Source organism: Mastomys coucha, unplaced genomic scaffold, assembly GCF_008632895.1.
Source record: "Mastomys coucha isolate ucsf_1 unplaced genomic scaffold, UCSF_Mcou_1 pScaffold5, whole genome shotgun sequence".
Taxonomy (NCBI): Eukaryota; Metazoa; Chordata; class Mammalia; order Rodentia; family Muridae; genus Mastomys; species Mastomys coucha.
In genome coordinates this window covers 106774715-106788416 of record NW_022196911.1, presented here as the reverse complement: position 1 = coordinate 106788416, position 13702 = coordinate 106774715, and the positions used below count along the sequence as shown (strand labels likewise).

General features: G+C 42.7%; 1 protein-coding gene across 2 annotated transcripts in view; it reads right to left on the bottom strand.

The window, feature by feature from the left end:
* Positions 1 to 765: 765 nt before the first annotated feature.
* Map2k6 (mitogen-activated protein kinase kinase 6) overlaps positions 766 to 13702 on the bottom strand; it is a 121254-nt gene continuing 108317 nt past the window's right edge. The window contains exons 11-12 of one of the 2 annotated variants that reach the window (XM_031354878.1): positions 7484 to 7529; positions 766 to 1654 (exon numbers count right to left, since the gene is read on the bottom strand). In XM_031354878.1, coding sequence (XP_031210738.1) covers positions 1577 to 1654; positions 7484 to 7529 — 124 coding nt within the window. In that variant the 3' untranslated portion in view covers positions 766 to 1576. The remainder of the gene's footprint in view (positions 1655 to 7483; positions 7530 to 13702) is intronic. The other variant, XM_031354877.1, reaches the window with a different exon arrangement.

Below are 13702 nucleotides of genomic sequence, written 5' to 3'. Positions count from 1 at the left end.
AGGAGATGGAAGGGAGAATTCAAAGAGGTCAGGGAAGGGAAAGAAAAAAAATGTGAATATTTTTTTCTTCCCTTTTTATCAACACACTGTCTAGGAATTCCAACAGTAGTAGCCTTATAGTAACACTGTACCCAAGCAATAGTTCCTCATTATTTAGCAAATATCTACCCTCTCCCTGCCATTCACAATACTTCTCAATCCTAGAGGACCACATACACTTCAACTAGAGAACTCATGTCATCTTTAATCACAAGAATTCAGTCAACCTGCAAGAGCTTGAGAGTGGAGGGTTAACTCCACAGTGTTATACCGAGACATGGTCTGAGCCTATGACAACTTGGCAGTCTGTCCCAAGGCATTGTTCTTCATTAAGTCTTCATTTCGTTAAAGACTGCTGGAGTTTATCTTCTCTTAGCATAGCCCTTCTAATAATAAGACTTCTTCATTAGATGTGAGAACAAACCAGGAAAGCAGGACAGTTTGTGCATTACAGAAGCAGGCCTTGGGGCATATCCACTGAGGAGGCACAAGAACAGAGAGCCTCGTTTCTCTCTGTGAGCTTTTGGATCTTCTCTCAGGACTGACAGGTGTCCTCTTAACTAATATAGGTGTTCCTAGAAGCCACTTGGTAGAACTTGGTTTACTAAATGTACTCACACACACAAAAACAGACACAAACACACACACACACACACACACACACACAAGTACATATGCAAACAAACACACACAGAGAGAGAAAGACAGGCAAATATAAAAAGCACATCACTTTCCGTTATTTTCATTTTTTCACTAATACTATACCACAAATTTGAAGAGAACCATTGTATTTTTTAACTCTTTGAGCCATGATACAAGTGACTTTCATGTTTTCCAAAGTTGGGGGGTGGGGGGTGAGGAACATTAACGTTGACAAATCATTCAAAAGATGCGATGATCACCCACGGTTGGGTTGAAGGTCGGGAGCAGCAGCTCTGAGAGCTTGCAAGCCACACTGCACAGGAAGAGCCCCTTTGCTTGAGATTTTTATAATATCCTTTAAAATGCATATTAAATAACTTCCTCTGGACCACAGACATGATTGAACTCAAAAAATAAAAGCCCTATAAATACTGCTAAGTCAGCCCTGCCTCTGTATCTCCCTTCTTGCATAAAGTGGAATATTTCCAACCAAGAACTGAAACATAAATATTAAAATAAGTGGGATACACTACGAATCTACTTTACAATCTCGTCACTACTGTAGCACCTTGTAACCAGGGTCGATGCATTCATTTCGTAAAGAACACGAGAGATCTGAGAAGCTTGAGGACTCGTCTGACTTGCCATTAAATATTTCATCCCCTTTTCAAGTCCTAAGCCTTCGTCGTATTTCACCCATCTAGAGAGTTCAGCCTGGGCTAGAGATTTCAAGGCCCCCTTTGGAGAGGAAAAAGAAAACCAGGGAGAGGAAACCCCTCAGAAAGGCGGGGTTCAATGATCACAAGACGACTTTCTGTTGGCGCTGTAGTGAACTCACTCCGCCCTGTAAGCTCACCAATCCACAGTAGGGTCGACCAGTTAAGTCCATGGCTTTTTAGTCCCCAAGTATCAGTTTTACAAAAGATGCCACGTCTGCTGCTTTGGATTCATGTACGGTGAAAAATGGATGTTGCTGGGAAAGAGAAGAAAAATACACAGTATTAATAACATATAAAATTAGCAAATTAATACCTTTGCTTAATAAATGGGTTAATATCTCTCTCAAGGCAAGCTGGATTTCTCATATTCCTTGTGCAATCAAGCACATATTTATTCACATGCTTACCTCAAGGCTACCTCTTTGCCATCTCCCATTTTCATGTCTAGGTTTCCAATACAAAAAAAAAAAAATCTATAGTTTAAGTAACATATGTAAGTATACTACATAATCCCATCCATACAGAAATACAAAGATTGGCTAAGACCATCTCTCTTCAAAGTCATTTTAGACAGCTGCAATAATTAAAACGTCACAGACTTCGATTCCTCCACTTGACGGGACAAGGAGCGGGGCAGAAGAAGAGATACTGGTAAATGGGCAAGGAAGGCATTCATGCCCGTGACACTGGAAAACCACTTTGAACTAAAACAGCTAAGGCCATGTTCTAAGGCCACACCCACAGCTAAGACTGCATCAATCTTAAAGAGTTTGAGCCATTCACAGACTAATGTAGACCGTCAGACTGCTGGTTAATTCAGAAAAAAAAAATTCAGCTCAGAGATTAAAGATTGAAAAAAAAAAAGAAAAGAAAATTATCTTTGTGTACAGGTCGGACTAAGTCAACTTAAAGAAAAATACAATGTCATGTCTTACACTGTGTAGAGAAAAGGTAAGGCGTGACGCAAGAGCCCCCATATTCCAAGCCATTTCAATGCTTGGAATGACCAAGCCATTTCTTCTGCGTAACAGAAAACCTTCCTGCACTGCTCAGCTGGGTTAGAGTAAGCGTTGGGCTACAGAGCCTTCAATCTCCAGCGAGAGAGGTGCATTACATCATGTCCCTCAGCTCTTCTAGTGGGACCAGAAACCAAGCAAAGAAACTCCAAGTCCTGGAGGCACCCACATCACACACCCCTCCACCTCACCTACCATGCCCAGGCCTCTGACTAGCCAGCAGTGGCCACTGTGAATGGCTCAACATGACTCTTTTCTCATGTAGTCATGACTCACTCTGCTTCCCTGATGAAAGGTTCAGCTTGCAACCTTCACTCTGCCTACCAGTAGGTTTGCTAATTATATTTGTTTGAAACCTGACAGCGGAGGGCCAGATGAGTCAGCTCTGTGGGGAACTGAGTGCCCACCCATGTAAGTCTTAGGAAACAATGCCACTGAGGGAGGGAACAAAGGAATAAAACCCCAAAGAAAGTGGGTGGTCACTGTTGAGCACTGTGACTCAGAACACGAAAGTTCTGTTCCTGCCCATTGGCGGGTACAGGCTGAGTGCTGGCTCAGAGCCTTATGCCCAGTGTGACGTTCTAGATTCACGGCCCTTCACTCTAAATTCCCCTATCTGCCAAACTCGTGACACCCCCTTTCGATTACTGACCACGTACTCAGCTCGGCACCCTTACCAAGGGCTTGGTTTTTTTTTTTTTTTTTTTTGGTTTTGTTTTGGGTTTTTTTTGTCATTTTCTTTTGACCACCGTACTTATTAGCTTTCCCACATCCCCTTGACATTTGGAGAATCTTTTAACGTGCTTAAAAAGCTCTTGACTATCAAAACAGGACACGCCAAGCCTCGGATTGCCTGGATGGCTGAGTCCAGTGCCTGTCAGCTCCACCTCAAGCCTTATCCTGCTGTCGCTAGTTCAGTACATGGGGCTCCAGTCCGTGAATGGATTAAATAATAGGATCCGGAACCCTTAATTTAAAACAACTTCTTTAGATAGCTTTTAGTTTATCCCAGATTAAGAAAGTACTCTGAGGACAAGATACGAGAGAGAGCAAGGAGGCAAGCTAACTGACAAGGAAGGTGGCCGTGAGCCTTGTGTGGGGCTTTGAAGTTGAAGAGCGTTGAGAACTTGATTCCTTCTAGAAACAACTAAGAGTAGGAAGGACGGCAACCTGGAGGTGGGCAAATGGGGTCCTACAAACAATCTCCAGGCTCCAGCTCCAGCTTCAGCCTCTTCCCCAAGAGGGAGGACCCTGTACCATTTAGGAGTCCTATGGTGCCGGGAAGAAGCGTGGAGATTCGCGGACATGCTGCCAGGAAGCAGAGAGGCAAGCCACAATCACTACCAGGCCTCAAAAATATTCCAGGTATGTGCCTCAACCTCCAGGGCTGTGGGTTCAGCTCTTCTGGTTTCATACCGCAATTCAAATCTAGAACTTTCTCAGATATTTGGAGAAGACAATCATTCTACTGGGAAATCATCTGAACGGCCTGGCTACTATTTCTGGTGGTAAATATCTAAGGCAGGGGTCATCAAGCTATGATCCCCAGACCAAATCCAACCCCTTGTCTGCGGTGATTTGAATGAGAAATGTCCCTCCTAGGATCAGATGCTTGAATACTCAGTCCCCAGTTAGTGGCACCGTTTGGGGAGGTTTAGGAGGTGTGGCCTTGCTGGAGCAAGTCCCTCAGCGTCAGCGGAGGCGGGCTTTGAAGAGTCATACCGTTCTCAGTTGGCTCTCGCTGCTTCCTGTGTACCGGTCAAGAAATGAGCCTTCAGCTTCCGGCTCCTGCCACCTTGTCTTGGCTCTACCATCAAAGGTTCTAATCTTTTGGAACTATAGGCCCAAATAAACACTTATTTCTCTAGGTTGACTTAGTTTTAGTGTTTTATCACTAACGTAGAAAAGGTACAAGTCCAGTGTCTGGTTTTTAAATAAAGTTTTATTGGAACACAGCCACATGTTCTTTTTGCTTTCCTATGTTGAACAGGGCTACTTCAGCTTAGTTCATTTGTTTTAACAGCAACTACATGGCTCATTAACCTAAAATACTATCTAGACCTTTACCAAAAAAGTATTGGTTAATATCTGCTGTGGAAAAAAAAAATGCCACAAAACAGACATTTGAGGAGATGAGCCAATAAGATGGGGCTTGGGGCACTTATAGCCCTCCATCTAAATTAGGGTGAAAATTATTGGGGATTCTATAAGTAGTATATATCTGGGTTGGAGCCTTGATAATAATATTCCTTTATTTGGAAAAATAATCACTTTTTTTTTCCCTCTTCCTACCTCTTCACAAATTCCAAAAACTGAAACAATAGCCCTTCCAGCACGTGTTGCCCAGTGCTGAAGTCAGGGAGTTCCAACTCAGAATTTCCATTTCAAAACCTCAATTCCACAGGAAAGCAGGGAATAGTTACGGTCTTAAAAGGCACGTCCATTTCCAGTACCGCAGAGACTATTGCCATAGAGAGGGAGGGTTGCCCACACAATCTTACAACATTAACAGACGTGCCAAGCACCCCAACTCAGCCTTTGTTAGACTGTATCAGGAAGGCAGACGGCAACACCAGAGGCTGATGCATAGGAAATATTTTTTTTCCTCAAGTGTTTTCTGATGAAAGTTTTGATAAGAGGCCACTTAGACTGGAGAAAAAAAAAAAAAGAGGGTGTTCGGCACTGTAAATAACCGAACTACAGAGAAAATGTTCTCGTATTAGAAATTGGTTATAAAACAGAGACTTCAGGATTCCAATTTCCATAGCATCCTATAGGAATCACCCCCTGTCTATCACACCTTACGTGAAATTATCTGTTAAATGTTAAATATCCACAAAAGTGGGAGTCGGGCCTGGAAAGGCCTCCAGTTGACCACTTCTAAAAACTAATAATTCAAGAACAGATCTTCGACCCACGCATGTAAATACATCTTCAAAGACCACACACTGGTCTGGGCTTTCTTTTGTAGATGTTTTACTTATTTTATGCCTATGAGTCCGCTGTCGCTATCTTCACACACACACACACACACACACACACACACACACACACACACACACGAGAAGAGGGCATGGGATCCCATTACAGATGGTTGTGAGCCACCATGTGGTGGCTACTAGGAATTGAACTCAGGACCTCTAGAAGAGCAGTCAGTGCTCTTCTTAACCACTGAGCCATCGCTCCAGCCCCCACACCTCTGTTTCCATACAGCTGCTGAGTGGTGAATACCAAACACTGCTCTTTTAAAGGGGTGGCAATGGAAGCGCAAGGAGACGGCCTGACTCCAGTTTTTCTCGTCAGAGAATGGCTCAGAGTTAAAGAAACCAAAGCCCTATTCACAGAACTCAGCACGCCTGAGATGTCCACACAGCTCATCTTTGGATAACTCTTTTTTAATATTTTATTTTTAATTCTGCGTATATGTGTATTGGGAGGTGGAATGTTTATTTACCCACAGAGACCTGAAGCAGACATCAAAATCTCTGGAGCTGTAGCTACAGGGTCCAATGCTAGGAACTGAATTTAGGTCCAGGTCCTCTACAGTAAATGCTCCTAACCACTAAGCTATCCAGCTTCTCCTGTATAACTTTTATGAATATTTCCAAACAGCTCTTGCTCTGCGTCTCATCTACCCCAGAACACCGTTCAATAAGAGATGCCAGGAGCCCTATGCTTCTGGGATGCACTCAGTCGATCCAGACACTGAGGCTGTCGGTAGGACGGAAGAAAGCACTCTATGACTGCTGCCAGCAGGTCCACTAACAAGGATCTCAAGTCTTGCTCATCCCTCTCTTGGAATTGAACGTCGTAATTCTCCTGTGGTAGTTAGCTTTAACTGCCAACTTGGCACAACCCAAAACCATCTGGGAAGAGAGTCTCAGTGAGGGCTTATCCACACTGGGTTGGCCTGTGGGCATGCCTGTGGGAGACTGAACTGAGTTCATTGGTGTGAGAAGATCCAGCCCACTGGGGGTGGCACCATTCCCTAGGCAGAGAGTCCTAACGTGTTAGGAGTGGTGAAGCAGAGCTAAATGCAAGCAAGCAAGCAAGCTAACATGCACTTATTTATTTATTTATTTATTTATTTATTTATGCTCTGACATCCTAAATCTCCTTTTGTCAGGATAGTTTTTTGCAGGAACAGAAATAAAACTAGAACATCTCCTTCCCACTGTTAAAATTATAACCTTGGTAATTAAGATGAACCTGAGGGGTAAGCAGTAAGCACACATTCACATATAGTCTACATTATTTCTTTCCAAAATAGACGTGTCCCATGTTCTACATCTATTTAGGTAGAGGCACTATTATAGAGCAACAGTGTTAAGATTTTGTTCTCATCATATGTTACTGATAGGAAAAACAATAAATTCAGGACCAGGTGCTTTACTCCCATAAAAGGGCTTACTATACTTCTTTCCACCAAAATGAAGACCAAAAGTAGAGAGAAAGAAGATCACTTAATTTGTCAAAGATTTGTTACGAAAAACTGATGGGCCACATGGCTTATGAGCTTATCCCATTGAAGTCTCCAAACTCACATTTCCCAGCATATTTATAGTGAGAATTTTCCAGATTTGAAAATACCAACGTCCTGGATACAAATGTTTTCTAGGTTTACCAACATGGCAACCATCACTGGGAATAATGACCTATTCTGAGCTTGCATCAAAAACAAAACAAAAAAAGCACAAACAGGACCAGCAAGATGGCTCGGAGAATCAAAGTAACTTGCTGCCAAGCCTGAGGACCTGAGTTCAATCCCCAGGACCCACATGGCGGAAGGAGAGATCTGATTCCAGCAAGTGTCCTCTGATCTCTACAAGTACACTGTGATACATGTATACCCACAAACATATAAATACATGCACGTAAAATAAATAAGAAAATATTTTTAAAGGATAAATACCAGTGACAAAGGGCCCTTAACTCTGTCTTGTATCCAGTTCCCAGGATTCAACCATATTGATCAATTCCTCCCTAAATGTTTATTTAGGCACCCCCTTGCCATGGCTACATCACTAGCTGTCATCTGCTAACACTCACCAAAGTGTTCACACTCACCATAAGCTCTGGATATGTGGGCCGTTCTTTGGAATTTTTCTTCAAGCTTAAAGAAAAAAAATAATAATCACATTAAAAATCTAGAAACCATTTTTTTTTCACTGTTAAGCCTTTAGAACCAATGTAAAACCATAACTGATTTTTGTAATGCACAAAAAAACAGGCCTCCCATACTGGTTTCTATTGTACATTATAAACTCTTAGAAATTATGTTTTAAACCACGTTGGGCTTGCTTCAACATGAATAAGTATGTATGTGTGTAGTGTGTAGTGTGTAGTGTGTGTGTGTGTGTGTGTGTGTGTGTGTGTATGTGCGTGTTCATTTTCCTTTAATACATTATGAATGCCATTCAATCTAATTTTCTTACCTATAGCCATTGCATTTCAAAACCTATATCTGTACTTTCTTTCAAGGCAGCTTTCTATCCCACCTCCCAGAGAGGAAATCAGCCAACGTTTCTCACAGGACACTAAATACTCCTCCCTGCCTCCAACTGCGTGCCCCTCCCTGTTTGTGGTTCCCTCTCATAGAAAATTTGCTTTTATATGTTCCTACATAAACCTGCCAGAGACAGAAGCCACAAACCTATATTTTACTAAGGAGGTGCTTCTTGTTCACTGTCTTGGTGGATAAGAATGGGAAGCATATTCAGTCAGCAAATTAGCAATGATTCTTAGAAATATTTTTGTGGCCATGAGCTGCTGTCTAGTGGTCATTCGGTTCTCTGACTATCCCAACATTTAATAGCATTTGATACCAGAGGCAGTCTTCATAAAACTACAACGTGAGAGAGACCAACCCATCACCCCTGTCCTCAACCCACCCCTATCCTCTACCCACCCCTGGATCTAAAATGGAAAAAGAAAAGAAACCATTTACTTGATGTTAGAGTTCCGGGTTATAAAACGGAGGAAAGGATGCCCTTGAAAACTGCGATGCACGAAACAACCTACAGCTTCCTGTAGCCACTGGGCCATAGGATCATACGCGAACGGGAAGAGAGTTGTCTGTGAAGTCTGAGAACCATAGTGTGACAGCATATTGGGCTCCTGGGATTTTTGCTGATAGATCCTTTGGAGCAAGTGAAATCCTGAGCATCTGACGTGAGCTCTACTACACTCACAGACTCGAACCCCACAAAGGGTGCAAGTACAAAACTGTGGGAGAGTGACGTCACTAGAAGATGTGGAACTATAGGCTTACATGCAAAATGAAATTCTCTTTAAAAATTAAAAGGGGGGGGGGAGGAGCTTTCGAACCAAAACAACGTAAAAGCAGCGTACCAGTTTATTCCGGGCAATGTTGTGGGTAGAAGCCAGGGAACCTGAGACAGGCTACAGGCAGAGGAGAGGACACAAGAATCAACCTGGAACTGAGGGCAGACCTAGGACCTAGTGGCCTCAGGGACCAGACAACCTATGAGAGAAAGTTCATCTCAACTGGGGATAAAAATGAGAGTATATTAGAAAGGAGAATCATCAACTGTCAGCGTGGGACTGATATGAGGATGTGTGCTTGGGTGAAATGAATGAACTCCTAACCCACTGGTGGCTTTGCATATGCCTGTCGCCTGAGAGTCCATGTTGGTGGTTCCCAATGGTAGCTATTCTGTACCTCCACCCCATGGGACATTTCTCAATGTCTGGAGGCACCTTCGGTTGTCACAACTAGTTGGCAGTATTTGACAGAGGCAGAGGATGTTGCTAAGCATCCTTCAATGTGCAAGCCTGCCTTCCACAACAAAGACAATCCAGTTGGAAGTGCCACTGGTGCAGACATCAAGAGGTCAAGGATACTTGGACTATGGGTAATTGGCTGGCCCTCCTTTTTCAGAAAAACTTGCTATACCCTTCTCCCAGTTGGAATGCAGTTGTAAGAACCATCTCCAGTTGGTTTACATGACATTTGTTTATGTCCTCATCATGACTACTTCATACCTCCTATCTCTCTCTTCTGTCTTCCTAGAAACAAAAGGTTGTCTAAATTCAAGTATTAGTTCATCTGGAAAATAACTATCCTCTGGTGACACTGCTGCCTCATTCATAGGTCCTAGATTTTTTTTTTAAATATACAGAAGCCTCAAACATCCAGCTATTATTCAAAGTCAATCTAAACCCAGAATTTTCCTCCATTGGTTAAACAATTTAACTTCTTAAGTCAATAAAATAACACAAATACAACATTAAAACTACACTTAAAGCCAGGCAGTGATGGTGCACACCTTTAATCCCAGTGCTTTGGGAGGCAGAGGCAGGCGGATTTCTGAGTTCGAGGCCAGCCTGGTCTACAGAGTGAGCTCCAGGACAGCCAGGGCTATACAGAGAAACCCTGTCTTGAAAAAAAAAAAAGAAAGAAAGAAAGAAAGAGAGAGAGAGAGAGAAACTACACTTAAGATTCAAGAGATTAAATAGGAAATCTGAGGGGCCAGCTAGATGGTTCAGCTGGTAACAGGCACCTGCTGCCAAGCCTGGAAATCTGAGTTTGATTTCTGGAGCCCACACAGTAGGAGAGAACAGACTCCTGTACGTTATCCTCTGACCTCCATGTGTGCACCATGGCAGCGTGCACCCACATATATGGAGGAGGGGGAAGAGAGTGCAAGGGAGGGATGAAGGGAAGAGGGAGGGAGTACAGGAGAAGGGAGGGGAGAGAGAGGGAGGAAGAAAAAATAAAAATCTTTTAAATATATTAAGTCTGAAACACTCTATGGACCACCTTCCCATGACTAACTTTTTACTCAACCGCAGATCTCAGGGAATGATTAGCCAAGAGGAATACCTTGACCTTGAAATGTTAACATAAAGAGTTCTTGTAGAGACCAATGACCTCTGCAGCAGTGCTTATCTTTGGCCCCCTGTTTACTGTGTAATAGGATTCTCTCTTCCCAGGTGGCTAACGGCTTTAAAGATTCCTCTTTTTCATTGTTCTTGTCATTGTGACATTGCAGAGAAGACCGGACCTAGCACAGGCTAGGCAAGCACTCTGTCACCAAGCTACATCCTTAGCACCTGGGCTTTCAAGTTGCAAGTAAAAGTGACCATGAGACAGGACATTTTTCTTCCCCAGAACAGTTTGCAAAACTTCCTTTCTGCTTTAATCCATCTCTTTTTTTTTTAATGTGGGGAACGTCATCCTAGTTGGCCAAGCACAAAGGATTTACGATCCGTCAGACCTCAGAAGCTGTGGCTCAAATGCTCAATGAGCTACCTCTTGACTTACAGCCCCTTGTCAGAAGGGAAAGTTTACCCCCAACTACAGAATTCTAACAAAAAGGTCTTTCACAGCAGCCAGCCATGGTAATGATGTCTGTCATTCCAGGACTCAGGAGCCTGAAGCTGAGGAGGATTACAGAATCAAGGCCAGCCTGGGCTACAGAGGGACTTACAGGTGTATATAGTAAAACCTTATCTAAAAAGAAAGGTATAACAGAGAGAGAGAGAAAGAGAGAAAGAGAGAGAGAGACTGACAAAGACAAAGAGAGGGAGGGAAGGAAGGAGGAAGGAGGAGGAGGTGTAGAAAGAGGGAGGAAGGTGGAGAGGGGGAATGAGGATGGAGGGAAGGTGAAAGGGAGAGAGAAAGGAAAGCAAGCAAGCAAAGTCAGACTATTCGTTCCATCTTGAAATCAAAAACACTTCAAAAGAGGCACTAAGAATAGTAAAACACCCATGAGAAAGCTGGGGTGGAAGCAAATTTTCCATGTTTAGTAGAAAATGCTTGAAACTCAATATAAAATAACAACCTTAGAGTTCAAAGGTACACCACTTTCCTCTTGGATGGAAGTCTGGCTTTTGAATGTTCGAGAGGCTTGTCATTTTCAAGTGTGCAATTAGTTAACTTCTCTAATTCCTCTTCCAAATGCCACAACACAAGCTCCTGGCCATGGCTGACACTACAAACCCGATCCACTCTGTCTTGAGAATTGCTAGCTTCAAGTTCGTGCTGACGGGGAGCTTTCTGCCTATTTGAGCTCCCTCTGATCATTTCCAAGAAGGGGTATGTGGTGCAGTCCACAGAATAAAAACACAGTGTGCCTCCGAAGCCATACATTTGTCAAAAGATAAATAAATACCTACTGCCTCTTTTACTTTCCTGTTCCGAACAAACAGACTGTGCTTAATCGACTGTTTGATTTTAGCTACTCTGAGTCAGACAGTATTGACATCTGGACGGGCCTCCAACACACTTGGGTATGGCAACTGGCTAGCCGGCTGAGCACTGAGACTCCGAAGTAGGCCTGGAGGAAATGCAAACATAAGTCTAACTATTTTAGTAGCAGGCAGCTTACTCTAGTGACTTTTCTGTGTCAACACATGTGAAAAGGTTAGAGAGAAAACTACTGGGCCAGAGAACAGGTTCAGTACATAAAGTGCTCACCCCATAAGCATGAAGACCCGAGGTTGATCCCCAAAACTCACATAAAAAGCCGAGAGCAGCAACACACACTTCTAATCTTAACACTGGGGAGGTAGAGATAGAAAAATCATTGGGCTTCATGGCCAGGCAGACTAAAGACCCTGCCTTAAAACACGACGAGGTGGTCATACCCAAGAACCAATGCCTGAGGTTGACCTTCACTTCCCTCACATGCACACACACCATCTATGTACCCACAGAGTCACATACAACATATGTGTACAGTTACCTATATATACTCAAGCACATAATATATGTATATTATGTGTGTATTCCATATAGATATGTGTGTGTATGTGTGTGTGTGTGTGTGTGTGTGTGTGTGTATGATCTATCTGCTAAAATCCCATTTTTAAAAATAAAATCATTTTAAACCTTCTAAAAGACTAGACTGTAAGAACTTTCTATTACAAACATCCAAAAATAAGACCTCTTTGGTCATCTGGTAGATTTAATGAGAAATGTACACACACACACACACACATATACACACCACAGTCTCACACGTTTAAATAGTCGGGTTCTACTTGGTGGCACTGTTTCGGATAGTTTAGAAGGCGTGGCCTTCCTGGAGTATGTCACAAGAGGGATGGCTTCACGAACTTAAATGTATGTGTATGTAGGCGTGTGTATATGTATCTGTAGGACTGCATGTGTAGGACTGTGTGTGTATGTAGGTGTGTGTTATGTAGGTGTATGTGTAGGACTATGTGTGTAGAAGTATGTGTTTGTATGAATATGTAAGACCGTGTGTATGTAAGTGTATATGTTTGTATGCATATGTAGGATTGTGTGTGTGTGTGTGTGTGTGTGTGTGTGTGTGTGTGTGTGTGTGAAGAGACATGAGTATGTGCTCAAGTGTGACAGCTATTCAAGATTGTCAACTTGACTCTACCTGGAATTAACTAAAACCCAGAGGCTGGTTACCATTATAAGGATTTTTTTTCCTTTTTTTCTTAATTAAATCATTTGAAGTGGGAAAACCCACTTGTACTCCAGATTGAGGTGAGAAGGTATATCTTTAATCCAGGTCTTTTGAGATGGGGTGATCCACCTGTAATCAGGGCACGCCTTCTGGTGGCAGCCCACGTAAAGGACATGGAAGAAGGAAGCTGGCCCCCCCTAGCCTGCTTGCTCTCACTTTCACTGGTAAGTCCATTGCTCTCTGGCATTAGAGACTACTACTTCAGGATTAGGAATCTCTCTCTCTCTCTCTCTCTCTCTCTCTCTCTCTTTCTCTCTCTCTCTCATACATATATATGTATATATGTATATGTATATATATAATATATATATGCATGTGTGTATGTGTATACCTATAAACATATATGTATACATGTGTGTGTGTGTATATATACATATATATGTATGTATATATATATGTATATACATATATATGTGTGTGTGTGTGTGTGCATTTATATTCATTCTTACTAGTTCTATTTCTGTAAAGAACCCTGACTGTTCAATAGGGATATATATATAACTGAGAGAATGAATCAGTTCTGTTCATATAAAGAACCCTGACTAATACAGTAGTATGTGTGTGTGTGTGTGTGTGCACGCGCGTGTAGATATAAGTGAGTGTAGGTATAAGTGTGTGTAGGTATGTGTCAGGCGGGGGGTCATGATGTCAAAACAGACCATGAGAGGAGAAGCATCTAATGGGGAGGGAGGGAAGGAGGGCATGTGACATGGAAGCAAGAAAGATGCTTCTGTGGGAAGCAAACAGACCAGCAGGGGTAGGAGGGGTAGGAGGCATAGGAGGGGTAGGAGGGGTAGGAGGAGTAGGAGAGGTAGGAGGG